This window comes from Fringilla coelebs, assembly GCF_963513975.1.
Source record: "Fringilla coelebs genome assembly, chromosome: 3".
Taxonomy (NCBI): domain Eukaryota; kingdom Metazoa; phylum Chordata; class Aves; order Passeriformes; family Fringillidae; genus Fringilla; species Fringilla coelebs.
Window position 1 is genome coordinate 84,806,051 of NC_140030.1, and position 26,416 is coordinate 84,832,466.

Here is a 26,416-nt window from a genome sequence, read left to right on the forward strand (position 1 = left end):
ACAGCAAAGAGGTAGCACCACATTGATGATATCTCATATGCAAGCTGATCAGGTAGGACAATTCTCATGTGTTGTGTGGATTAGAGAAAGCTTTGACTACGGAAAAATAAATGTAGATATTCTAAAAGAGAATAGAAGAGTACGACAGGTGACAGAAGTGGGAAAAACACAACAAGAATTGGGACAAGAAAACTTAATAGTGGGATTAATTAGAGATTTTGGGCAAGTACAAAATATTACGTCCATCACTGCATGTTTACCTTTACCTAAAGCGGCGGGAGATCCAATACCATGGGGCATCATTCCCGTTGGGGAAATGCCTCCAGTAACCATAAATGAGACAAAAAGATGTAATAAAGTGATGCAGAACCATACTAAGATGATAGAGGAAACCTATACAGTTCGAGGGCAATGGTCATCGCCGGGACAAAGGAGTGAATGCCTAAAATTACCAAATGCAGTTTATTCAAAAATTGGGCGGTTCCAGGATGTAGGATGGTGTTCTTATGACATAGAGAAAAAAAGACAAAAACCAGTCACTGAATATTCTTATGAGATAGTATGTCAAGAAGGGAGGGAAGAATGGGAACAGTGGAAGACAATTTGGGGTCCCAGCTTGTTAGAATCTTACAGCTACATAGGACCAGTACATTGGTGTATCGAATGGTCAGGCCAAAGGGAACAAGAACATTTAGGAATGTTAGGAACTGAAGTGGTAAGACGGGATCGAATGACCCCCACACCTAGCTGGAATTGTAGCAAAATCATCACATGTGATACCCCTGAATCCCAAATTGGTTTAGTGCCAGTCCGGATACTACTAAAGTGGGGCTGTGAATGTCAAAGATATAATCATACAATAACAGGTGAAATAAAGGGGGCTTGGAAAGATTGTCAGGCGACTACCGTCAGAAGTCCAGGGCATTCAGTGTGGGTAATGGGGCACGGACAATGGACTACCCATATGCCCATTAATGGCCCAATCACACAGATTACGTTAGGGGTCCCTACGCTCTGCCCTTTCTGGAAACAATCTAAATTAACACAAAGAGAGATACAGTCACGAACAAAGAGAGAAACAAATGAGGTGGCAGAAGAACTAGGACTGGGAGATGAAGACGAATGGCATGAACCCTCATCAGGAGTTAAATTTGGATGGGTATTGGAATCCCTGTTTGCACAAATTTCTACATATAGAAACCGGGAGATGCTGTACAAATTATTGGGACAAACTGAGAGGTTAGCTGCAGTTACAAAGAAAGGATTTAGGGACCTAAACTTACAGTTGCAAGCAACAACGAGAATGACAGTCCAAAATCGAATGGCATTAGATTTGCTCTTATTAAAAGAACACGGAGTCTGTGGATACCTCCAAGGAAAGGTTGATCATTGCTGTGTACATATCCCAAATGTCACAGAAGAAGTAGAAAAGGACATAAGTAAATTGGAACAAATTGAAACAAAAGTGCATGAAGTCCAGGAAGAAGCTGAACATAATTGGGTAGGAGCACTATTTAGCTCCCTAGGAATCCAGGTCTCTGGTTGGATATCATCAATTGTACAATATGTAATAACGATTGTGTTGATTATTGTAGTCTGCATGATTATGTATAGATGTCTTTTAGGAATGATTGCCAGAGAAGGAACTCATACTCGACGTGTCATGAGAGCACTAACCCGGAAAGAAGTAATCCTACCAATTCAAAGAGAAGACCCACCATCCTACTTAGAAACCATTACTTGAAGAATTGAGCATCCTTGCAGAAAATCTGAAGAATGCTCAAAAGGGGGGAGTTGATACCGAAATAACAAGAAAAGAACTAATGTAGATATAGCAATAGCAGTAGTTATGCTAAGGCTTAGAAAGCAGTTCACAAGCAGGCCCTGGGAAACAGGCCTGGAAATATACTAAGAACCACAAACTAATAATTAAAGGATCTAGTAGAGCATGCAGAACACAGCGAAATAATAAATCAATGATAAAGGGTCCTGGTGGTGGGAAGACAAGCAAGGGGGATTAAAGGGGGGTAACCTATAGTTTTGAGTAGACAAGCGTATAGAATTTATGACTTTTAGAAATAATATCTACAAGGTTTATGTAACTGCATTGTGTACGGTTTATGTAACTGCATTGTGTACGGTTTATGTAACTGCATTGTGTACTTCTGTAAAAGGATATAAAAACCTGACGAAAAAGGGGAACGGTGGGCTCTGACTTTGAGACGATAGTCCTCAGACCCCAGGGCCCTCAATAAAGCACCGCACTAAACAACCTAGTTGTTTCGTGTCTCTCTGTCGGGCAACACCTTCTCCTCCTTTGGCATAGTTTCACTTCTTAAAGGAGAGTAACTGGACTGTGAGATGTTGCACATAATGGATTTAGATTAACTTATTAATGCAGAAGTTGAACTAAGTAGTTACAAAATTGGGTTGAATATCATCTCTTTGGGAGAGTGAGGGTTGAGTAATAAAGCCTTCTCCCACACTAACACACTTCCAGAATGTCTTTGGGTCTTCAAGGAGCATTGTACTTGAAGGACTGATCCTCAGCAGGATTGTTTTATCATGGGGTGAACAGTGAGTCAAAGGACTCCGTTAATACCAAGTTCAGTACAGTACATTTCAGTAGAGCTTTGGATACTGTCTCTCATGGGATCCTTCTGGACAAAAAGTCCAGCACACAACTATATAAACACATCATGCAATGGGTGAGCAACTGGTTCATGGGTCAGGCACAGAGGGCTACAGGGAATGGGCTGGCATCCAACTGGAGACCTAGCACTAACGGGTTCTGCAGGGATCCTTGGCCTGTTGTTCTTCAGCATCTTCAAAAACAACTTGGACACAGGACTGGAAGGGATACTAAGCAAGTTTGCAGACAGTACAAAACTGGGAGGAGCTGTTGACTCACTTGAAGTCAGAGAGGCCCTGCAGAGAGACCTTGACAAACCAGAGGGCTGGGCAATCACCAGCCATGTGTAGTTCAACAAGGGAAAGTGCCGGGTTCTGCACATGGAACGGGCCAACCCTGGATGTAGGGACAGACTGGGGAATGAGATGCTGGAAAGCAGCGGCACAGAAAGGAACCTGGGGCTTCTGGTTGACAGCAAGCTGAAGATGAGTCAGCAGTGCCCTGGCAGCCAGGAGGGCTGAGCATGTCCTGGGAGCATCAGGCACAGCCAGGCAAGGGAGGGCATCGTCCTGCTCTGCTCTGGTGTATTGATGCAAACCTATAGCTTATGTTACCTAAATGATGATTTGTTAAGATCTGTATTACACCAGAACAAATGTCACGAGTCAGAATGAGCATAAGGCTTGTAATGTGCTGTCTTCAGCTATCTTGGACTTAGTTGCTGTGCTGATGCTGAGCAGAATAGCCTTGAAATAATGTCTTCCTTTGGGCTTTTCAAAAAACGGCCGTCAGGTTTCTAAGTAACTCGCCAGTGCCCTTCTGAGCTAAAAGGCAGTAAATACAATCTGAATTCTCCTCTCACGAGGTAGGTATCCCAGCATTACTATCCAAAGGAAGAGCACCAAGGCTGTGCCAAATTGTCGTTCAATGCCAGGTTCCTTATTGCTTGCTTTTGAAGATTAAGATTAGCAATTTGGAGGTTTCAGTGGTTGTACTGTTACATGTCAGCCTTCAGCAGCAAGGTAAAGTTGTGCTTGTTATCCAGAAATATTAAAAACATGAACAAGTTGTAACATAAGTGGTCCTGTTTAAACACAGACAAGGAAAGACAAAAGAAATATAAATGTAAGGAGGAAGTTCTCATTCTGCTGTATGCGAGACCTTCTATGTGGTGGTGGGAGAAGAGAGAAAATAATCCCAGGGGTCACCAGTTGCCTCTGAAGCTCTGAGAACTCTCCTTTCCACTTTAATTCCCTTTCATGGTACATTTTGTCTGGAGGCTTTATACTGTGTATGCTCAGGTTTCACTGTATTAGAATATTGTTTTTGTGGCATTGATCACCTTGGATCTGTGTGGATGCTGCTTTTTGTTTCACTGGGAATAGTTTCAAAGATGTTAAAAAGTGATTAAAATGCTTACTTTTAGAGGAGGGCCTGTGTAGACAGATGATGGCTATAGAAAGGGGCTTTCCTGTGAGGGTGATAAGGATTTGTAAAGAATTCTGACTTCAGACTGTTAAATGTGTTTGGAGTGTGCTCACTAGAGATTAATTGCACTTAATTGTATACATACACTGGGGGGCTCCCAGTCTCTGTAGTCTTGACTGTCCTAATTTTTCTTCCTTTGCTTCATGCTCCTTAGGCTGCACCATCTTGATGTAGTTATCAACATGTTTGATCAATAGTTACATTTTGGGAAGATGTGTGATGTTTAGTAACTGCTTAAATTATACTGAATTTTAATTTTTCATCCTGAAAATGTTCCTTCTAATTCCTTTATTAAACTGTTTACTTGGTGTGAGAGAATAGTGAAACAGTCTTGTGTAACTTCAGTTAACCAGCCTTGTACAATGAAGATCTTTAAATGAATCTCTGTTTCTAAAAGGTATATCACCTACAAGTCACTTTGTAAAGATGCCTGAGAGAAACTCAAGTTTGCAAACTGATTGTCTCCCTCTGTTCACGTCATCTATCGTTACTCAGCCTACATGGATGTGTAAATGGTGGTTTAGTTACTGATTATCTGTTTGTCTGCACACACCTGTAGATCTAATTTAGGTGATGTTTTCTTTCCCCTTCAGGTATGTTGAGCATAGATCACTGTTACAGGTTTGTTTTTCCATTCGGTAGAATCCATTTGTTTTATAATAGACAGACTTTGCAGCATTTATTGGCATAGATAAGGTGATTTAAATCAGGCAAACAGGGTCAGAGTTTCCAAGGTCCACAGGCTTGTGCTTGTTTTGACTTCAGGGGGGGCTGACTAAATTCTTCTAAAATTATGGCCATGAGGCTCTAGCTACAAGTTATAGGTATTTACTCTTGAAGCACAACACAGGTATTTACTAAATGCTGTACTTTTCATCACATGTGCAAGACCGTATTTGTAATAAAATGTACCGGGTTCATCCAGGCAGAAGCATTATGCATATGGTGCTTGTTTTATTTCTCTTCCAATGGGTTTTTAATTGGAAGGATATAAAAGAAGAAGACTTGAGAGGTCTTTTCTGTTCTTTTATACCAAGGTGATTGCCCCGGTTCTAAATTTTAGTCGTATTGGTGGTAGTGGACAGAATTCAGTTTGACTTTACTGAAATGCAGTAGAGTTTTAAAATTACTTCTTCATTTAAAAATTATTTTTCCCATACTCTGCTTTTATTCTAACCATCTGTAAAAGGTTTAGAAGCACAAGAGGAAAATAAAAATTAGCAATTGAAGCTGGGAGGGTAAAACTGCAAGGATTATTTACCCTCATGCTTCACTAAATAAACTGATTGGCATCTGGGATTAAATGAACTTCCTTCCACTCAGCAGCATTAGCGTGTTGTACCATTAGGTTCATGCTTTTGGTTGTATGTCTGAGACATCCATGGGGCTTTCTCTGGAAAAAGAAGGATGAGTTACTTGCATTGTTAATCACTTACAGCCTCCTAAGCCGGATATTTAAACTTGGTTTATACAAATACAAAGAGGGGGGAGAAGGAGTAATGTCTCTACTCAAATGCAGTGATTAAAGCTGGATCTCTGTGAGCCAGGTAGGACATCTGCTAGGGTTGAGTGAGCAGCCAGCTCTGAGTTAGCTGCTCACTCTAATAACAGCTAATTTCCTTTGTCCTCAGACCAAGTTTGTACATACTTTTCCCCTGCCCTGTCACTGCTTGGGGTAGCTGATGGTGGAGCCTGCAGCCTGTCAAAATGTGCAAAAAGGAGGCTCCACATCTTTCTGCATTTGCAGGAAAACTATGCAAGGTGCAGGGAAAAGCTGTTCATCAAAGGGGAAAAAAAGGCTGGAAAAGCTTTCATCCACATTTTGGAAGAATGCTTGAGGAACATCTGCTGAATACAGTGAATTAGGTTGTTTTCATTTATGGGAAGGCAGAAATACTGCTGTTGGGAAAAAAAACCCTCTACTAATAAAGGACTTACTGCTGTCCCTGTCTTTTCATGAGGTAATAAATCACACAACTGGGGCATGTTCAGGAGAGCAAGGCTATCTCAGTGTGGGTTTCAGTGAGGACCTGGTATAGTTTGGGGAGTTTTTTTTTCCTTGTGGTGCAAATAGAAGGGGATTTTTTTTTTTTTTGGTTGAAATTAGGCAAATACATAGCATCATCTTCTGCCCTTTATGATAAGCAGTGCTGTTCTGGCATTTGTAGTCATTTTCACACTCGTTTTGCATGAAGGGCCCTACAGTTTAAATCCCTGCAATGTCTGAGACTCCTGATTTCTCTTTCAGAGTTCAGATGGGTCCCTCTCTGAGGTTGTGCAGAAATGGAAGGAGTATCAGCTCCAATGCCAGAAATACTTGTATGAGACACCCCCCATTGTGGCAGGTAAGCTGATTTGGTCGGGATAGGATGTATTCATTTTTAAAATGCATGATAACAGTAGCAAGGGACCAATTATGAACTTGAAAATGCTTCTTTCTGGTTCATTGCTTCTTTATCCCATTTGCTCCTGCCTGCTCTCTGTGGGGCTCTTCCCTCTGCTGGGGGAAGCATTTTATGGAGCAATTTCATTGTAAAGATGTTTGTCCTTAGGTCCAGAGTGTTATGCAGTGGCAAGTGGTAGCTGTACCATATCAAACAGCCACTAATGTAATAGCCCTGAAATTTCTTTAGGTGTCAAGGTGTTAGGAAATCTGGGACCATGCTGTTCACATTGAACTAGGAGTTTGTGGGTTGTAAAGCTGGTATAAGCTATTCTGAGCCTTGTAAAATGCTGAAATGACTTTGGAAAAAGCAGTAAGTGACTTAAGGAGACTGTAGCTTGTCTTAGTGTTTGAGCTGCTGTAATATGCTGAGAGCATCTGTGGTCTGCCAGCATCGTGGTGTTTAGAGGACGAGTGGTGACTTGCCAGTAATGCTCACATTTGGACACCATGCAGCCTCTCCTCTGCTTCAGTGCTTTTGTGACACACTGAAGATGTGTCTAAAGGTGTGCCTGTGAAGAATCATTTCTAAACTGTTAATATTCCTTGTCTTAACTACATTATTATGTCAGAGTGAGAGCAGTAGCTGATGACAATGGCAGGGACGCATTCATCTCCCTCTGCTGCATTATTCTGTTGAGCAGTTGAGTGCTGCCCTCTAAGAATGACAGTTTAATGAATCTGAAGTAGAAGTATTCTCATGTTGATTAAGCTGTAATGCAAAGTTATGGTTGTGTGTGGGTATTTCATTCGTGGACCTATATATTAGGGTAGACTTTCCAACTGCATGAATTTGAACCATTCTGAGGAATTATTATCTTCAGTGTTCATAGCAAAAATGATTTTAAATTAAACTGTGACAAGTAAGGGTGTGAAAAAAGATAGATAAATTAATACTAATCCATTACTTCCTTGCCTGTTGACTCAGTGCAGACCCTGGTCTGTTCCTTAGTTCCTCCCTGAAACAATGGTTTCCTGTGTGAAGATAAACTCACTCTTTTGGATAAATAAATGTCATATAATTCCACATCAGAGCTTAAAAGCTTGTGTCTGTATTTCCTTTTATATTCTGCTCTTCAGTCTTTTCTTTCTTGCTGTATTAGTACAAGGCAGTGGCATGAGCCTCCCTTCTCTCTCTCTGCAGAAGGCAAATTCTGCAACAGAACATTTGATGATTATGCCTGCTGGCCAGATGGACTGCCTGGCACCTATGTGAATGTCAGCTGCCCCTGGTATCTTCCCTGGGCTAATGCAGGTAAGAGCCTTTCCTTATAGGCACAGCTTTAAACCAGTCCTATTTTCCTTGCCCAGTCTTAGCAAGGACAAGGTCGGCTTAAATGTCTGTGAGTGCAGTCAGTTCTCTGTAACGTAAAAGTAGGGACTGATATTGGTATGATGCATTCTTTATCTCTGTTTAGCTGGAGAAGATGAAAATGAGAGATCAGACTTCTTAAAGGCTGTCTTTAGTTTGGATATTTTTTGCTCCCATCTGGTTTTACTGCTTGGATAGTGGTGACTGTTAGTAACTTAGCCTTCAGCAAGCACACAGAGCTGACTAACAATGATAATGGCTTAGCTGGGAAACTGAGATAAAAGTAACAAAGGTAACTGGTATATCATCCTGCAGAAAATAGAGACGGAAAAGTCTAAAGTGAAAGTGTTTCCTGAGATAAACTTATTTCTCAGAACACTACAAGATGAAGGCATTTTCAGTGGTTGCAAAAACTTCTTCTATAAAGGACTGAATGGCACCTTTAGATTTTACAGCCTTATGTACATGTACACTTGAAGGCGAGGTGTATTAGATCATTTTGTCTAGCATTCTGTCTTTCAAACCAGTGACTTGTACAGCTTGTACTTTGTGAAGACCTTTCTATGCTTTGAAGTCTAAATTAAACAGTTTATTAGCCAGCTCTGGCAGTGTGGAGAATTGGCTTTGGCCTCTGTTAAAGGACAGAGGATATTAGTTAATGAGGATATATAGTTCTGATTGATGGGTGCAAAGTGTGTGGTGTAAGTATGGAGAATGGGTTGTGTTGGTATGGAGGGATATCAGGAATGATGAAGAGAAGGGATGGGATAGTCAGAGATTACTTAAGTGTATTGTGTAACGTGGGACCTGGGCATAATACAAATAGCATGAAGTAAGGGGTGGAGATGATCTTGGGTCTGGCTGACTTAGAGATGATTTTATTCACAACAGCTCTTGCTCAGTGCCAAAGCACTGGCTCCAAGCCCTGCCCGAGGCTAGTGAGCCTGGGGGTCTGCATGAGGTTGGGAGGGGACATAATTGGGGCAGCTGGTCTGATCTGACTAAAGGGATATTCCTGCTCTATGGTGTGGTGGCAGTAAAGCTCAGGGAAAGGGGGAAGAAGAGGGAGAAGTGAGTAGAGGCATTCATGATGGTATCTTCCCACATAGTGGGTATCCATGCTGAGGCCCTGCTTTCCAAGAAGTGACTGGATGTCTGCCTGTGAATGGGAGGCAGTAAATAAATTCCTTATTTTGATTTACTTGCATGTGCAGCTTTTGCTTTACTTATTAAACTGTCATTATCTTGAAGGGGTGGTGGTATGTGTATAAATCCCCACACTTAAATCAAAATGTCACCACAACACTGACAAAAGTTAAAAATTTATGCATTCAACACTACTATACCCCTTGGCCCTTCACTGCTTTACGACCACAAAGGATTCCCTGTAGTTGTTCCCCTCTGTGGTAACACCCAGTCCCAGCTTTTCCCATTACTTCTCCTGGTTATCTTGACCAGCTAGATATTGCATCTTAGTTTTTCTCCCCCATCCTGTTGAGGAGGGAAAGCAGCCAGGGATGTGTTTGGCAGCCCAGCAGTCTATCTCATCCACCAAGGGCTGTGAAGAAGTCTCTGTCCTGGTGCCTGCAGCATCTCCTCACCTCCATCATCTCTGAGCTTAGTGCTCTGCACAGGGCTGTTTCTCACACTCCTTTTCTTTCTCCTCATTGCCAGGCAGTCTTTGGTCCTTTCTTGTGTATGGTTTCCCTGAGGCACCATGGTCTAATTGATGAGGTGGTGTTAGTTCAGGGGTTGGACTCGATGATATCAAAGGTCTTTTCCAACTTGTTGATTCTGTGATCTTGGCTGAGGGGCTCAGCTGTGCCCTGCAGTGGGTCTTTGGAACCAGTCATGTTCCAAAGGGGACAGCTTCAGCCTCTCCTTGCAGAGGCCACCCTGGACTACATCTCCAGCCTTGCCCGCTTTCCTAAGTGACTTCAGAAGTTAAAATGCTGTTTGCTAATCCTCCTCGGGTTATTAAAGATGTTATGCTTTTGGAATGGATAAGCAAGCTTTTCAAGTGTATGAAATTAATATTTACCTCATAATTAACATAAAATCACTGAATACAGCAGAACTTTTTCCAATAAGGCTTTTCTGTCTGGATACCTAAAACTCTTTACAGACTTTAACTTCTTTCCTCTAAACCTGTTTATTTTCAGTCTTTAAAACCCTGGACTTTCAACTTCTCTTGAAACCACTGCTGGAAAAAGCCATGGTTTAATGCAGTACTGCAGATTAATAAATTACTTGAATGTGCAATATCTTTCATACTTTTGGAAATAAGTTTTTTTAAAAATTAATTATCCTGAAAACGGTGTTTGTTTCAGTGAGAAGAGCAGCATTTTGTCAACTCCTTGCTAGGGAGAATTGCAAAACATCAGAAAATCATTAAACCCTTGGATTTGTTCCTTTGTTGAGCAAATTGTGCATAAACCTCAACCTCTATTTTATCAGCAAGGAATAAGAATGGAACAAGGAGGTCTTTCACTGTCCAATGTGAGACAAGAAGTTTGTACCTCTGCCAGGTATGCAATTTAGGAGCCTGAATTACCATCACCTGGTAGGATTCCATGACATCTTGTGGAGTCATGTTCAAAGTGAATGCTAATGAGCTGCTATGATGAAGAGGTAATGTCTTGTAATAGAAGATCTAGAGCAATAGGAAATTGAACTGTCTCTGATTTAGAGTGGCCACTAAAGGATGTTTATTATTTGTTCTTGCCTAGCCCTGCTACTTGGAACTTGAAATGGGTTCTAGCAGTGCAGGACTTCCATCTCATCTCCTGGAAATGGAGAGGAGGAAAAGATGAGATGTTGTTTGGGAAGTACCTTCAAAACATGCTCAGGGAAGGTCAGCAAGTATGAAGTGCTTCAGCCAAGCATACTCAAATATTTAAGACTGCTGCTCCCTTGACTTGGAGTCAGGCTTTCAAGTTTGTAGAAAGCTTGCTGGGGTATACCCCCAGAAATCCCCTGGGAATTGAATTGAGTCACTTGAAATGTTGCTCATCATGAGGTACTGAAATGGAGGAAGCATTGAGTCTGAGCCTCTTCATGATTTAACCACTTTGGTGTAAAAATGTAGAAGAGCTGGAAGCAGGGAAAGGTGATAACAGGAAGCATACGCTGGTGGTTAAAGGGTAGCATTGGGAAAGCCATAGCCCGCCCAGAATCTTGTCAAGTGAGATGAAGAGCAACAAAAAGGGCTCCTAAACAGATATGAGAAAAAAATGTGGATCCACTGCTGAGTGTAGCAGGAGAATCTTTGGCAAAGGATGGATGGGGAAATTACTGAAGTATTCATTGCTTCATCATGGCCTTTACTGGTGTAAAACTCGCTTTCAGTGATCTGAGGCCACTGTGATCAGTGACAAAGTTGGAAGCAATGGAGACATACTCTAACTGGATGAGGGTCAGAATATGGGACACTTTCATGTGGTCTACCCAAGTCCACAGCAACTGGAAGGATGTACTGACAAGTGGTGAATGAGCTGATTAATACTGATGTGAGGCCACCTTTGGGTATCTTTGAAAGTCATGGCAATTGAGGGAGATTCCTGCAGTTGTCACCACTATCTTCAAGAAGTGCAAGGAGGCAAATCTGGGGAATTACAGGTGATTGGCCTTCTGTCAGTCCCAGGCAAGTAATGGAACAAATAATCCTGGGAATGGTTTCCTAGCACTAAGAGGACAAGAGGGTGATTAGGAGTAGTCAGTATGGTTTTATGAAGGTGAAATCATGCATGATGAACCTGATAAGAGGGCTAACCTGGTGGCTAAGGGAAGAGCAATGGAGGTGTTTATCTTGACTTTAGTAAGACTTTTGCCACAGGCTCCCATAACATCCTCCTTGAGAAACTGATGAAGTGTGGATTAGACAAAAAGCTGGGGAGGAGTAGTTGGGTGTATCAGTGCTGAGTGGCTGGAAAGCAGCTTGGCATAAAAGGCCTTGGAGGTAGTGGTGGGCACCAAGATCCATGAGGAGCAGTGTGCCCTTGAGGCAAAGGACATCAGTGGCTTCCTGGGTTGTATTAGGAAAGCATTAGTGGCAGTTCAGAAGAATGGTCTTTCCCTTCTACTCCAGAGGGTTTTGTCCAGTTCTGGGCTCCCCAGTATGAGAGAGACATGGAATTACTTCAGCAGGTCCAGCAAATGACTGTGAAGTTTATTGAGGAATAATAAATCTTACGAGGTGAGACTGAGAAAGCTGGTGTTTTCAGCTTGGAGAAGAGAAGCCTCAGGGAAAATCTTATCAATGTGTATGCTCACATATTGAACTACAGAAAATTTCCTTTAAACGTAATTATTTTATGGTGAGGTTTGTCAAATACCTAGGATAGGTGACCCAGACAGCTTGTGGAGTCTGTCTTTGAAGAAGATGATCATAGCCTGACTAGACATGTACCTGACTAACTTGTTCTAGTTCTTGCTGTATTAGGAAATATCCAGAGTCTCAATCCAGTGTTGACTGCTTTGTGATTTTCTGCTTATGTTATTTTTTTTTTTATAAGATAAGTTTTGGTGACCAATTATTGTCAGAGGTTACAAATTTCTGTTGGTGTCAGCCAGAATACAAGATGGGCAGAAGAATTTGCATGGTAAATGTTTGCAAAGCTGGAGCATTCCTTGGGGAATTCCAGGTTTTGCAAACTATACTTTATTAGCTTTTGCTGTTTGTGTACCACTCTTATCCTGGTGGCTGTCAGTCTTGAGCCACTAGTGACAGCCACTACCCTAGTGGCCGTCAGTCTTGAGCCTGCCCTTCTGCAAATCTCAACAGCAGATGTGGCCCAGCAGGTTGCCCAGCAGAGTGGCAAGCTGAAAATGGTATGAGGAACTTTTTGTGTGCTCAGCAGGGATGTGAGTAGTCCAGCTGCACACGCTGTCAGCTCTTGTCCCTGCGTGATGCCACAGCGCTGCTCACTGAGGTGTGACATTCTCCTTGTTCCTTTAATGTGGCAGCTTCTGAATCCCTGTCTGCATTGTGGGCATGGTTCAGCAGAAGGGCTTTCTCCAGTTCTCTGGATTGCTCATTTATCTCAGGGTACCAGAGCAACTGCAGGGAGATGGGGATCTGTTCATTGAGAAACTTGAGAGTTCATCTGGTGTCCAGTGCTGTGTGCCTATTCAGACTTGTGTGCATACAGAGACTCCAGACCAGCTTTTTGCCAGACAAATCTGTGCAGGATGGGCTCAAGGGTCTTCTCTGCTAAGGAATATGTGCATTTGCAAGATTTTTCCTTACAAGATCACTGCCCTTGTGATTGCAACGTTTGTCTTCAACCCTTTTTGAAGATGCTGCTTGCAAAGGCAGCCTATAAAGTACAGCAGAGGCAATCAATACTGTCCCACTCATGTCACGTCTCTGTAGAATTGCTGAAGCTGAGACTTCTTTTTGTTGTGTTACCTAGCAGGTGTGTCAGCATGCCTGAAAAAGTCACTATTGGCATGCTGTCTGCAAGGGTGGACACTGAGGGCTGGGAATATGTTCATGATAATTGAATAGAAAAAGAGCACAACGTTAGACCAAGATTTTATGGTTGAAACCCTGTATGCCTGTACTGCTACAGACTTTTTTTTGTGACAGGCAAGTAAATTAAACCTGAATTTTTACTGGAAGCTTATTATAGATTGCACTGAATTAGTGGGCATTCATTTGTGGGTGCACTTTTGAGATATGTTCTGAATGTTGGGTTATTTTCTCTTTCTTCACTGGCACTGATGTCATTTTTTTCATCTGTAGTTATGCAGTAAACTAGATTGGAAATTTCACCCAACTGAGATGTGGGGATTTCTCCTCGTTCCTTTGAGTTTTGGTTTTAATTTTTCTTCTCTCATGTAAATCAGTTTCCTGATAAGTGCAGCCGTATTAGCATTCATCTGCTTCAAGTATATTGGTCATTATATCATTTTCTTAAAATAAAATTGTGAAATAAGAATATTATGGGTATCTGGATAATCAGTATTCCACTAAAGCCAAAGTAGTTGAGGTTTAGAGTAGCCTCTGCTTCAGGTTAAATCATTGGCAGTGGAATGAGAAATAGGTGGCTGATGTGTTTCACAGCACAGGGGTTGGTACCCTAGCAAATGAAGAGCCCAGACACTGCTGGTCTGCAAATACATGGCAGGAGTTCATAAAGTCAGCTGTGTCCCTTGAGAGCCATATAAAACAGCTTTGTGCATGTCATGAGGGAGCTCTTTTCTTGCTTCTGGACAGCAAGAAGCAGGATCATTGAGGCAAATGGAATGTGGAAGAGAATCTAATTTTGGTCAAAGGAAGTATTCTGTTCAGGGCTCTGTGGGGAAATTCTTAAATTTTCTCTTTGGGAAGATTTCTTGGTTTTCAAGTGTTATTTTTAAATGCTTTCAAAATATGAAGAGAAATGTATAGAGTATCAAAACAAGCACAACTTTGGCATTACTTGCTTTCCTATCTCTCCCAAAAAACCCCAAAGCAAAGCTTCTTTTCGGCCTGCTTATACATCTTTGAAAGAGCAAACAACAGAAGTTTCTCAAATCTGTGAAAGCTATTTCACTCTAGCTCTGTTTGGCTTTTATTTGTTCTTATGCAACTCCCACTGAGGGCAGGTCTTTGTGGGGAGATGCTGAAGTAGCAGGAGGGAGGTTATTGTTAAATGAATTTGTTCTGCAAAGTTGCCAGTGCAGATCTTGGCCCACAGCCGGAGCTTGTTGAAGACAAATTTTCTATACTTGTGGCTGACAGAGTTGAAGCTTTTGCTCCTGTATCTGAAGCCCACTCAGGTTATGATAACACTGAAGCTGCACCAGGTGAACTTTGCACACCTTGCTGTCAACATTGTAGTTGGAGAGATCGTGACAGGTTCTGGGGCTGCAGCAGTCTCAAATCCAATGAGTGCAGAAGCTCTGAGGGAGCAGCAGGGGCTCCTGTAAGGGACAGTGGGCACCTTGCCTCACTGTCACTGGCTGTGTGCTTTTTCTTGTTACCTTCTCATAATTGAAGGCCAGCTGCCAGTAACACCATGTGGATTTGGAAACTGTCGAGCTGCACAATTCATCTTGCAATTATGCCTCCTCTGGGGTTCTGATATTTTATTGTTTAATAGCACTAAATCCTTTTTAATTAAAAAACCTTCCAGAGGTACTAGGTTCAGACGAGAGTTATGTGAACAGTAGCCACATCAGTTGCTCCTATATGCACTGAGCTGCCCCAAGGCTGGCTGCAGGCTTGCATCAGCAGCCAGATGTGGCTGTAGATCAGATCTCCACTAAAAGGCTGAAATCTTTGAATGCTTTTGTTTTGGCTTAGAACCTGTCTCTAGTTTTGAGGGGTCTGACACCTGAATTAGATTGATGCCAGTCTGTGTCTGTGTTGGTATCTTGCTATGGCACAGTAGTGAATTTTGAAGCAACCCCTGATTGTGCTGCTTGCCAAGACTGATTTAGTTTGAGCAGCTTTGGTGTCTGTTTCTTTGGAGGAAACTAAGCCAGAAGCTGTACCCCAGGAGTGCACTGGATTGTTTTCAGTCCTGGAGGGAGGCATAAGACCTAATAATTTGACTGTACTACTATGTAGTCTTCCATTACAGCCATACATGGGCCTTTGGAGGACTTCTGCACTACCAAGATCTCATTAAATTGTTTCTTGTGCCAGGTAAAGGGCCAGGGTGGCTTGTATGCCTTAATTGATGCTGTCCATGAGGCCTCAGTGCTTTGTAGTTCTTTATGCTCTCTTACACCTACCTTTCTCCTAGTTTGAAATAGTTTTCTTTGTTTACCTAGTAACTTCTGTTGTCATTCACCTTTGCTTGAATCACTTGTCTCCTGTAATTCACTTTATTATCTGTATTATCCTCTCTTTACTACGTTAAGTGTTGCAATGGTGACACCTGCTCCTTTGTTCTCCCAGATCATGAGGTAAAGTACAGCCTGGGGACCCTTGGAAACAACATTGGTTTCCAGCATGTGATGTGAGAGACCTGAAAGTCTCTCTGGTGGCAGACTAACCCAGCAGTAATACCAGCTGACCTCTGATGGTAACCTCGTGGCTGCCTCTGGCTGCTGGAGATGGAGTCAGTCTGATTAAATCATGGAGAAATCTGGCACCACAGCTGTGCTTCGCACAATAATTTCGCCCAGTCACAGAGATTGTATGAGCTGAGCTTCACGTGGGAGTGTGGAAATGCAGAGATCAGACTGGGTTGCTGCTCCAGAGTACCATCAGCTGCAAGCATACATCGAGGTCAGATTTTTCTCATTTTCCCCTGTCGTAACCTACATTTGAGACCCTCTTCCACCACTCTCCATTTTCTCTCTGGTGGCAAAACTTCTTTTCCTGATATGACTTTAGGTAGGGGCTCTGCATGAGGCTTTGGGTGAAAGTGGGGTCTTACCTTGGAACTCTGAATTACCAGAGCTTAGCAGTTTAACCATGAGGATTTCATGATTGTTTAAAGCAATTTCCCTAGGGTTATGAGATATAGAATAACCTTATTCTGGTGCAGCAGAGATCATGGAAATTGTCTGCACAGCATCAGTGTCTAAGTTAGTCCTGGCTGTTGCTTAAATCATAAATTAATACCTTCCTTCTTGTGTGGTGCCTTTCTTTTCCCAAGAGCATAATTAAACTTACACAATTGTCATGATATCGCGTACAGCAATATTGAAGATTCCATTCCCCGCTACACAAGCAGGAAAGCCAAAAGTGGTGAAGTGAATTCATCAGATGCAAAACTAAATCTGTCTGTCACTGGGAGAAGAAGGGCTGAGAAAGGAAACAGAACCTTGTTGTATTTGTCAAGGTGTTGCCACAAGTGTTTTGTGTCTGTGGCGTGCCGTACTGTGACACGGGTGAGACTCGCACATAGACTTCTGCCTCAGCAGGATTGTGTCACTGCTCCTGGGGTGCCTGGACCATTGGAAAAGCCTCTAATCTTTTCTTAAATGTGATTTAGTACCCTTCTCAGCCCCTTGCTATCAAACGTGGTCATTCAGGGCTGGTGTTGAAGCATCTGCAATCCCGAGGCATCTGCTGCGCCGCAGGATTAAATCCAGTGTCCTGGTCCTCTTCCCTTTCCCGGAGTTCCATTTGCACACTAAACTCAGAGGGGCAGGGACTTTGGGGACAGAGTGCCATAGTGCCAGAAAGAAGCCAAAACATAAAGAATTTTGATTTTGTTTGTGAAACCTCCTATGGATAGCAGAGCTGTGGAGGTGAAGCTCGAGTGTTGCCTGTGCAAAGCAAACCACAGAAACTCTGCTGCTTTCTGTGGAAAACCCTACAGCCGAGGGAGCAGGCATTTGTGTGAGTTTTCCTTCAGACAGTTTTTGAAGTTATGTGCATGGCAGGAACATTTGGATCAAGGGACCAAGTTAAACCTTGTCTGGTTTCATCTCTCTCATTTTTGTTTAATCATCCAGCTTCGCAGTTTGAGATGGTCTTTTAAAGCCGAGACGCCAGATGTCTTCGTGAGTGTACAGTTTAAGTACCTGCTTGTCATTTTGCACGCAAGAAAATAAATTTCACTTCAAACACTGGATACTCTGAAGATGATTAGACATTTATTAAATTTCTTCCCTTCCTTGCTTTAATAAAACCAAGCTTCCAGAAAGTTCTCCATAATGCTGAAAAAGGTGTGACCTTTTTTCAGTGAAAAATGTTTCTTTGCATTTGCTAACCCATAAGCAAGTCAAAATTTATATTTCCTTGCACCAGAAGCTGTCTCAAGCTAATTGGCAATTTGAGTTTGCTTAAAGTAATAATAAAAAAACCCTTAGTCTTTCAAGTTGACCTCTGCCTCTGTTTGTCAGTCTCCATCTGGTAGTATACCAGAGAACTCTCAAACATATGTTGCTCAACTCGAGGGTAGATATTGGGGCTGTTGGCAGAAATAATTTTTAAAATCATTAACAGATAGTTGTTATTAACATGCATTTATTTTGGGCCACATGGCAATGCCATTCTCTGTTTTATCAATTTTGCTTAAGTAAAAGAAACAGCTTTTTAAAGAAACTGCTGCTTAACTTCAGCTTGAGGTGCATACAATAGAGCAGTGATGTTGGACCTTCCAGCTGGGCTGAGATGTGACTTTCTGCAGGGACAATGAAAAGCTCTCTATTCTGATTCCTCTCCTGCCACAACCAAAATACATCAAATGTGTTATAGAACAGGACACTTTGCACATAGCCAGACACTGAAAAGCACATATGTGTGATGGAAGCATGATGCTTGTATGTCAGGTCACCTGGGACCTTCTAGGAAGGATGATGATTTTTGCACTGCTGGAGGAGCCTGCTGGAGGAGATCAGCTTGCTGTGTCTGTGGGAGTTGGAGCGGTTGGCAGGACTCTGTTTTCCAGAAATTTTTTAGTTATAACTGTATCATGTTTTTGTTTAAAGTAATTCCTTGAAATGCACTGTCAAGGATGTCAAGGCACACCTCAGCAAACACATAGCTGAGCTTAATTCTGTGAGTGCTTGAGACGTTTCCTACATATGATCAGGCCATGAAAAGTGCCTTTCAGTGAGAAATGAGCACCATTAGACCCAGCTGCTGGGAAGGAAGAGCTGGACTGCCTCTGTGCCTTCCCATGCTAGTCTAGCAGGTAGCTAAATATGTTTGATATCTTAGACTTCATCTGTGCTCTCATTACATACTTGCAGAACTGAAGTTATTGTCTACTTACTTTTATTTGCTTTCCAGAGGGACCTCAAACCTTTCTTCAGGTTACTTATGCCTAAGAACTTGCAGTTTTTAATTGCTGTGGACGAGTAAAGTGAGCTAATTAAAGGTCTGAATAAACAATAGTGTTTGTGTGTGCTACATAATTAAATGCCTTGCTGAGAACATTGTTAACTTTCAGCTTACTTAAATGTCACTAATTAGTAAAATATTGATTGTTTTGGGTATTTTTTTCCCCCAAGTCCCAGAAGATGTGCTAAGACATGAATTCTTGATCTTAAAACAGCATAGGTGGAGAGGAACTTGCCCATATGGCTCACTTCTTCATCCCCTTTCCAAGAACTCCTGGCACTTCACCTTGGGTGGTGGGAAAGACTCCTCTCACATCCAGCCTACGTGTGTCCTCTCACATAACAGATATGCTTCTGATCTGGTAGTGATCTTAAAGGTCATTTCTTTTTCCAATAGTCTCAGTTAAATTTTGGTGAAGATACAACTCAATCTAAGTATATGTGTGTGTGTATTTACATATATATAAGTAAATGCTTTATGTAATGGCAGCTGAGTGTTTACCTCTTTAAGTTAGTAGCTCTGTGGTTGAATTTTTTATAATATTTTCATTTGACAGAGTAGTCTTGCAAAAAAATGTGGACTGACTTAAAAGGTGTCTGAATGCAAGTCTAATTATAGAACATCCTCCCCTTTCATGCCATTTTGCGTATGCAACCTTAACATGAGAATACACTAATCTTTAGAAGGATTACATTTCTTAATCATGCACACAGTTTTATGTTTAGCAGTATTATTCTTTTCTACTTGCATGTTTTATTGGTGGCTTTCCCCTTGAGAGTTTTCTGTCAGAGACTAGATTTTCCCTGAGAGACCCAGGTTCCTGCTATGAATTTTGAAAGTATCTAATCCTCCTCAAACATACTCCAAATGTTAACTGTTAGGCTTCCCATACATCACTTTAATTTTTCTTTGTATAACAATAAAGCCTTTCTGGGCAATGTTTATGAGAGAACTTGGGTACATGACTTGTTTGATGACAAAAATAATGCTGGTTGATGCCTGGTCAGACTCATATGACTATCTGGTTCTAATTTACTTTTTGACAATTGGAACGAGCAGAAATGAATTAGGCAAGAAAAGGATCAAGTGCTTAATGGCATATTTCCTCTGAAGGCAAAAAACTGACTTACACATGCAAAAACTGCCTGGTAATGGTGCTGGAGCTTAATGAAGCAGGGCACCAACAATTCCTTTAAACAGAATGAAAGCAGGGGTAAATGTGGAAAACATCATGTCGGTGTGACTGATGAATGACAGTGGGCCTAAGTTTTTTTTAAATGTGAGGTATCATTGGCAGTGAATATTCAAGGGAAGGGATTGCTCCTTGGCAGGAAAAGAAAAGTTTAAGTCAAAGGGATTTTATGTCCATCCAAATACCTCTCAAGCAATGAAAATTGAACAGAAATTAAATTGGAATCAAGAACTTGGGGAAAATTACCCATATAAGAGTGTAAGAGATGATCGGGGATAGGTGCCAGCTTTGGGTTGAATGGTAAGAATCATTGAGATTGGTGTAAAGATGGACTTTGTAAAGGAAAGGTAAATCCAGATATACCTGCAGCTTTAGTGGCCTCCAGACACTATGGACAGACAAAGATGGTGGTTTCCATAATAAAACTGCTTGGTCCTTTCTTTTTTTTTCATTATTTGTAAGAGCTTATATTTAGTATCTTACAGATTTGTAGCACTGAGCATGATGAGATTCAACAAATTAGAGCTCTGTTTTAAGGCTGATGTTTTCCAAGAACATTTTGTCAAAATCTTATTCTGTATTTCAGCCAGCATGCGGATGAGAAAGAGGAGTGTGGCTCCTGTGATGCTGATGATCTGACTCTTGCTACTTGTGGGGGTGAATTCTTTGTGTGGTTGTTTGCAACTACAGTCTCCAGAGGCCATATCAGTGTGGAGCAGCGTTCCTTTCTCTTGAAGTCTGTGCTTTTGGTGTATGGGCTGAGCAGGGCTTCTTGTGGCCTTGTTGGCTGCAGTAGGTCCAGATCTGAGAGCAGATGTTCCTTGTTGATTTTGCCCCTCTTCACTGCTTGGCTGGAGCAGGAGGAGCTTGGAGTTTGATGACAAAGGCTGAGGAATAGACTGGTGAGAAAGGAGATGTGAGAGGGTGGAGTTGGGTTGGACTTTTAATTATGGTGGCTTTGGAAAATGGCAGTGGAGGAGCAGAGTAGGAGATGGTGGCTTTGGAAAATGGCAAATGGTAGGAGCTGAGAGAGAAGTAGAATAGTGTGGGGGGAAAGGGGGCAGGAGGGCAAAGGTTGAGCAGCAGCAGAGAACTAAGTATTGCAGCAGCAGGAAGGGTTGAAGGAATGAACCTGAAGAGGAGACAGGAAATGGAAAGGAATGCAGTTAGGGGAGAGAAGAATGGTGTGTCTTCGGTCTTTGAAATGGATGAGATGCTTTATTTTATTTGTTCTGCTCTGAAGTATCCACATTCTTTATATTGCGCGGATAGTGCCTAATTCTTGTGGAATTATAGTTAGCCCTAAATGAAGTTTGGTAGTTTGAGATAAACTTTATGATCTATTTTCTGAAAGCTTCCTATTGTTTAGGATTTTTTGGATGATCTTTTTACCTGTCTTGCGAGAGATGATAAATTTAGGATTATTTAATCAGTGGTTCTTTATACCATTGTTTTTGTGCTAATTTCCATGTTGCCAAGGACTGGCAGTTTGCTTGCAGCATCTGGCATTTTGTTTTAGCCTCCATGTTCTGGAGCTTTTTGTTTTGTGCAGAAGCTGCATCAACCAACCAGTGTTTATTTGCATGTGTACATCCCTTTCCCTCCTGGCTGTGCGTATTTAACATACTAGTTATCTGTTGTACTTTCTCAAAGTTGTTTCTAGCTCAGCAAGTATTATGCTAATGATTTGTCCAGTTTTTCCTTTCTTTTTAGCTTGTTTTGAATGTTATTTTGCTTATTTTTATAAGGCCTTGGAATATGGGTGTAGTAAAATAGATCCCTTTCTCTGCCCTGGAGACAAATTTAGTTGTGTGGTTTGCAGCCTTTTAAGAGAACTTTTCACTGCAGAATTTTTTTTTTTTTGCATCATTTTAATATCCTCTAATAGGATGGCTTCAATTAATTACATTAACTGATCCAATAACTTAAAACCACAAAACCTCTTAACAGCATTTTTACAAGTTTGTTTTGCATTAAACTTCCAATCACACTTTTTGTTGCAATCCACTTTCATTTATTCTGAACAAAACTTCTAATGGTACTTTTTGGTATCTTACCAAATGTTGACAAAGCTGTGCCATTATCATAAATACTTGTTTTTCATAAGCTGCCTTCTTTTATTGCATTAATTCACATATCTTTTATAGTTCATAAACATTCTTTATTAAACCTGATGCCCACATGCATGCGTGCACTTTTATGATTTTTTTTTAATGCTTATTTCAAAAAGTTATGTTAGGTGTCAGTGTTGTCTAGCATAGTTAATGGCAGCCTTTTCTTAATACAAGTTCCTCAAATGAAATGCTTGGAGGGTATAGCACTTCTTAGGATAATGCTCTATTAAAAACAATATTCTTTTCCAGAAAGCTATTTTAGTTTTTGAGATACTTAACTCATACCCAGTGATGTATACATTTGTGACTTAAGGAATACTTTGTGATTTGGTATGGTCTTCTTTGCTTCCATAACCTTTATTGGCCACCATTATGCAAGTAGTTTTTAATTATGAAGCTATGTTCTGAGATTGTTTTCTTTTTCACAGATCTTATGCCTTCAGTATGAAGAATGGATTTGCATGTGAGATGTAGTAAAGGGGGCTCCTCTCTGCAGAATCATTGCCTCATTAACTGAGAAAGTTGTGTTGAGTGAGGCCAGATATTTCAGAGCTGGCAAGGATGATCTCTGCACTAAGAGAACTGAATATGCCCATGCAGAATAAATTTTGTGGCTGCACAGTTTTGTTTTTGTATAAATGCAACTTTATTATGTTATGAAAATATGATCTTTATTTTTTGATCATCTCTCTATGCCTATGAGCTGTACCCTTTAGTGTTCATTGGGGAGCTGAATTGTTGGTGGTCTTTGAATGGACCACACAAAGAAGAAAATGCAGTCTTTGGTATAGACTTGATTCAGTCTGTTTAAATATGGCTTGCATCTCACAGTAGTAAGAAAATTTAATGTGAAATTACTCAATCTCATTCTGTTCTGTGTCCTGAATAAAACGATGGGTTCTGTTGGGAAAAAAATGTATGACTGTGTTTGTAGAAACAATGTTGTTGGGTGGAACAAGAACTCATCTAAGTTGCTTTACCTTAACATTTCCTAATTCTTGAATCTTTAGTGCTTTTGTGTTTATGTAATTTCAAAAGGAATGCTTTTAAATAAGAATTTATATGCAGGCGCTATTCCTTGTGTGATGCCAAACGTCTCCATCTGCAGTGCCTGTGACTTTGTGCTTTTGATAGCACAGCAGAGGATTCTGGCACTGAGAACTTCCAGGACATGCAGGGGTGTCTGTGCAGCCTTAGTGTGGCCTGTGCTTGGTTGGATCTTCCCTTGCACCATGCAGAGAGATCTGTTAGGTCTGCATGAGTCCATGTCAGGTGGTCACTTCAAGTTCTTGCTGCAGAAAAGAATAATTTTCAGTAGTGTGTATGGTTTGGGTGAGAGGTGGGCAAACAGACTCAAACATCCCTATTGTGAATGTTCCTAGCTTGAAAGATCCAAGAATCCCTCCAGCCTTTTCCAATTAAGAAAAGAAAAAATGCCATAACACTGCAAGGAAGAAAAGTAAGAAGAGGAAAAAGAGAAGTAAATGCAGTCACACTCCTACCAAGAGACAGACGTGAGCTTGCACCCACCTAACAGCCACCCCATGGTGCAAGGGAACATGCAAGCACATGTTATTTTTTTTGTTATTACAAAAGCAAAGGAGTTGAGATGACTAATCCATTATGAGGGAAGAGAAATGGTGGGAAAGAATACTAAATAAAGTACCTGTAGTTAAACTGCCTGTTGCTGAGGTAATATCATTTCAGATGATGTGGTGGTAAGCCCAGCACAAAGGAGCACTTTGATAAATGTGATTCTTGGACAGTGGTGCAGGCTGGGGCTCTTCCAGCTCCCTGGAGGCTTCAGGATCAGGCTGTTCCCTTATGTCATGTTTTTAGCTGCATGCTCCTAGGCATGAGTCCTGGGTTTAGGATGTCTTTGCAGAAAACAGCGCAGGGGTTGGGGCTGAGTGACACTTAGCAGCAGCATTTACAGCCAAGAGTGATTCCTTTCAGGAGAGCATTGCCCAAGGCACAGCAAGTGATAGCTGAACAGAGCTGCCTATGGGGGCGCAGCCTCCTAAATTCTGATAAGTTGTTGCCCCCTTCAAAGGGAAGTTTGCTCATTTCAGGAACAAGTCAGTCTGTCTTGAAGGCTGTAGTGATGCCCTCATACAGCAGAGTCCCTGCTTTATAAAGGAAATGGTTACCTTTTCCAAAGCAATTTCCCTGCTGGAAGTAGAGAATGGATGTTAACAGAGGACAAGTCTATAATGCTTGACACAGAGCAGACAGACAAAAGTCTGCAGTCTCTTGTTCTCTTTCTCTCATCTCTCTGCCTGAATAGAATTGACTGGCTAGGACGTGCTGTAATTTATTTTTACAGTGAATAATGTTCCAGTTTATCCTCAGGGACAGTTGGGTGAGTAATGTCACACTGACCTTGACACCCTGATGTTGTAAAATGCAGATGAGGTTGGCTGTTTCAAAAAGAGAAGAAACTCAATTTGTTTTTATTTCTAGTAAAAGTGGGGCTAATAAGGAAAAGTTTGTGAGCTTTTTGCCTATGCTCTCCATATGTAAAAGTATTCAGCTACTTCTGGGATTTGATTTGATTTACAGGTTCAGTAGATAGATGTTCTTAGCTTCAATGCTTGCTCTCTACCTTTTATCAGCTTACAGAGACTGAGGTTTGGGCATCAGTCCATGTTTTAACATGTAATTCTAATGAGGTGTGATTGACACTGTTGAAATAAACTCGTGCCATTAGGTGCTGTTCCAAAGGTTTTGCAATTTTTTGCGCTTAACTTAAAAAGTAAATAAAATCAGATTCCCTGTGAACTGGGTGGGTATTTGTTTATTTGCAGAGGACAATAGCCAATTCTGGAATATAGTGGAATGATTTGCAACATTGACTGTTGCAAACGTAACAGGACAGGAAAAAGGTATTTATTGCAGGATAGCAAAGAGGCAAGAGCCACCCTGAACCTTTAAAAAAATATTTTTCGTCATTCTGGTCTGTTAGAACTGCTGCTGGTCTTTGTATGCTTGGCGTTTTGACTGTATTAAAGGTAAGAGAGCCTGAGTCACTGCAGAATTCAGGCATGGACAAATGTGAATTGCCTCTGAGTAAGCCACCTGCAAGCAAGAAGCTGGAATTGCTCAGCAGCTGTGGGGGAAGCTGTGTGGGTGCCTTCTTTCTGTCATGGCATACAGGCCACCTCCTAGCATGTCACTGTTAGTTTGTCTCAGTGTCTATTAATAACTGATTTTCGTTTCAGCAGTGGCATCACATGAAAGACACAGGAAATGAGGTTCCTGGTGAGCTTTGTACCAGGCCCTCAGCAAAGACAGAAGGTGGACATAGACTATCCCTGTATCTGTTTAGAAGGTTGAAGATCTCTGCCATCTTAAGGGATGATCACATGTGCAGAAAGAGTCATAAGAAGTACATGTGAAAAAAAAGTTTAAAATAAATTTTTAGGTAGTTTTATTGCAAGCCACATGCTTTCCTCTGAGCAGAAAGAATGGTAAAACATTTGCAATTCTTCATTCAAAACATTCCTGATTAAAAGCTAGTGGATTCCTTGAATTTTGTTGGACCAGCAAAGATAGGAATTTTGTATATGAGAGGATCTAAAGTCTCCAGGGATTTGTTGGTTATTTTGGAGGAACACCAGAGCAGAGTTGCTGGTGTTTCACTCTGTCCCTCGTGTCACTGGGACAAGACTGGGAAGGGCATTCAGCTCAGGTGGATCTCTTTGAGCTGTTGGTCATGAACAGCCTTTTTGTGTTTGGGCAGTAGCGGGTGGCTGCCTGTCACTGAGCCTGCTGCCCACAGGAGGAGTGGAAGGAGGCTGTTTGCCTTCTGCTTCTGGGAAATGCAGGAAGTAGGAATGACTGTGGGCTGATGCCATTTGGGAGGGTTCTGTGTCAGAGGCACACCTTTCTGTGGCGTGCTGAGTGAAGTCTGGGCTCTGGGCAGTCTCCTCTGGGTTTGCCTGGGAGACCCTGCATGGTGCTGGTGTTGGATGGGCCAAGCTGCAAGGCATGAAGGGCCTCATGTGTGAGGTGTTTATTAATTTCTGAGCCCTTCACAGCTCCACAGAGTGATGCTGTGTGGGTAATGGGGAGTCTGACACATTACTGAAAGCATTCCATTTCCACAGCAGCGAGACTTGTTTTCACATTTCTGAGAGTAACTGGCTGCCTGCAGTGCATCAGCCCCGTGTTATTTTCATGTCCTGCATTCTGCACTCTCTCAGCTCTTTCGGAGCATTGTCCCATGAATCAGCTGGCATCTCAATGGTGCCTCAAAGGGGAAATTTTTATTACATTATAAGTGCTCTTTAAAACATTAAAGCAAACATTAAAACATTCTTTTTTGTAACATTTTGCTATCTCATGAGCGTTTGGTTAATAAATTATTCCATAGACCAGGTGTTTAGGCTCTCACATCGTGATGTGCGGTCTCATCAATTTGGAATTTGTTTGATTTATTCTTTTACATTTTAAGGCTCTTCCTGGGTTCAGATAGCCCAGCTGGTCTTCAGTTGCCTC

General features: G+C 41.6%; 1 protein-coding gene across 1 annotated transcript in view; it reads left to right on the plus strand.

Moving 5' to 3' along the window:
- The window catches only part of GLP1R (glucagon like peptide 1 receptor), a gene marked incomplete at both ends in the record, with an annotated part of 87,537 nt that overhangs the window by 28,270 nt on the left and 32,851 nt on the right, over positions 1–26,416 (plus strand). Inside the window, 2 exons of the mRNA XM_084203054.1 lie at positions 6,369–6,465; positions 7,708–7,818. Coding sequence (XP_084059180.1) covers positions 6,369–6,465; positions 7,708–7,818 — 208 coding nt within the window. The remainder of the gene's footprint in view (positions 1–6,368; positions 6,466–7,707; positions 7,819–26,416) is intronic.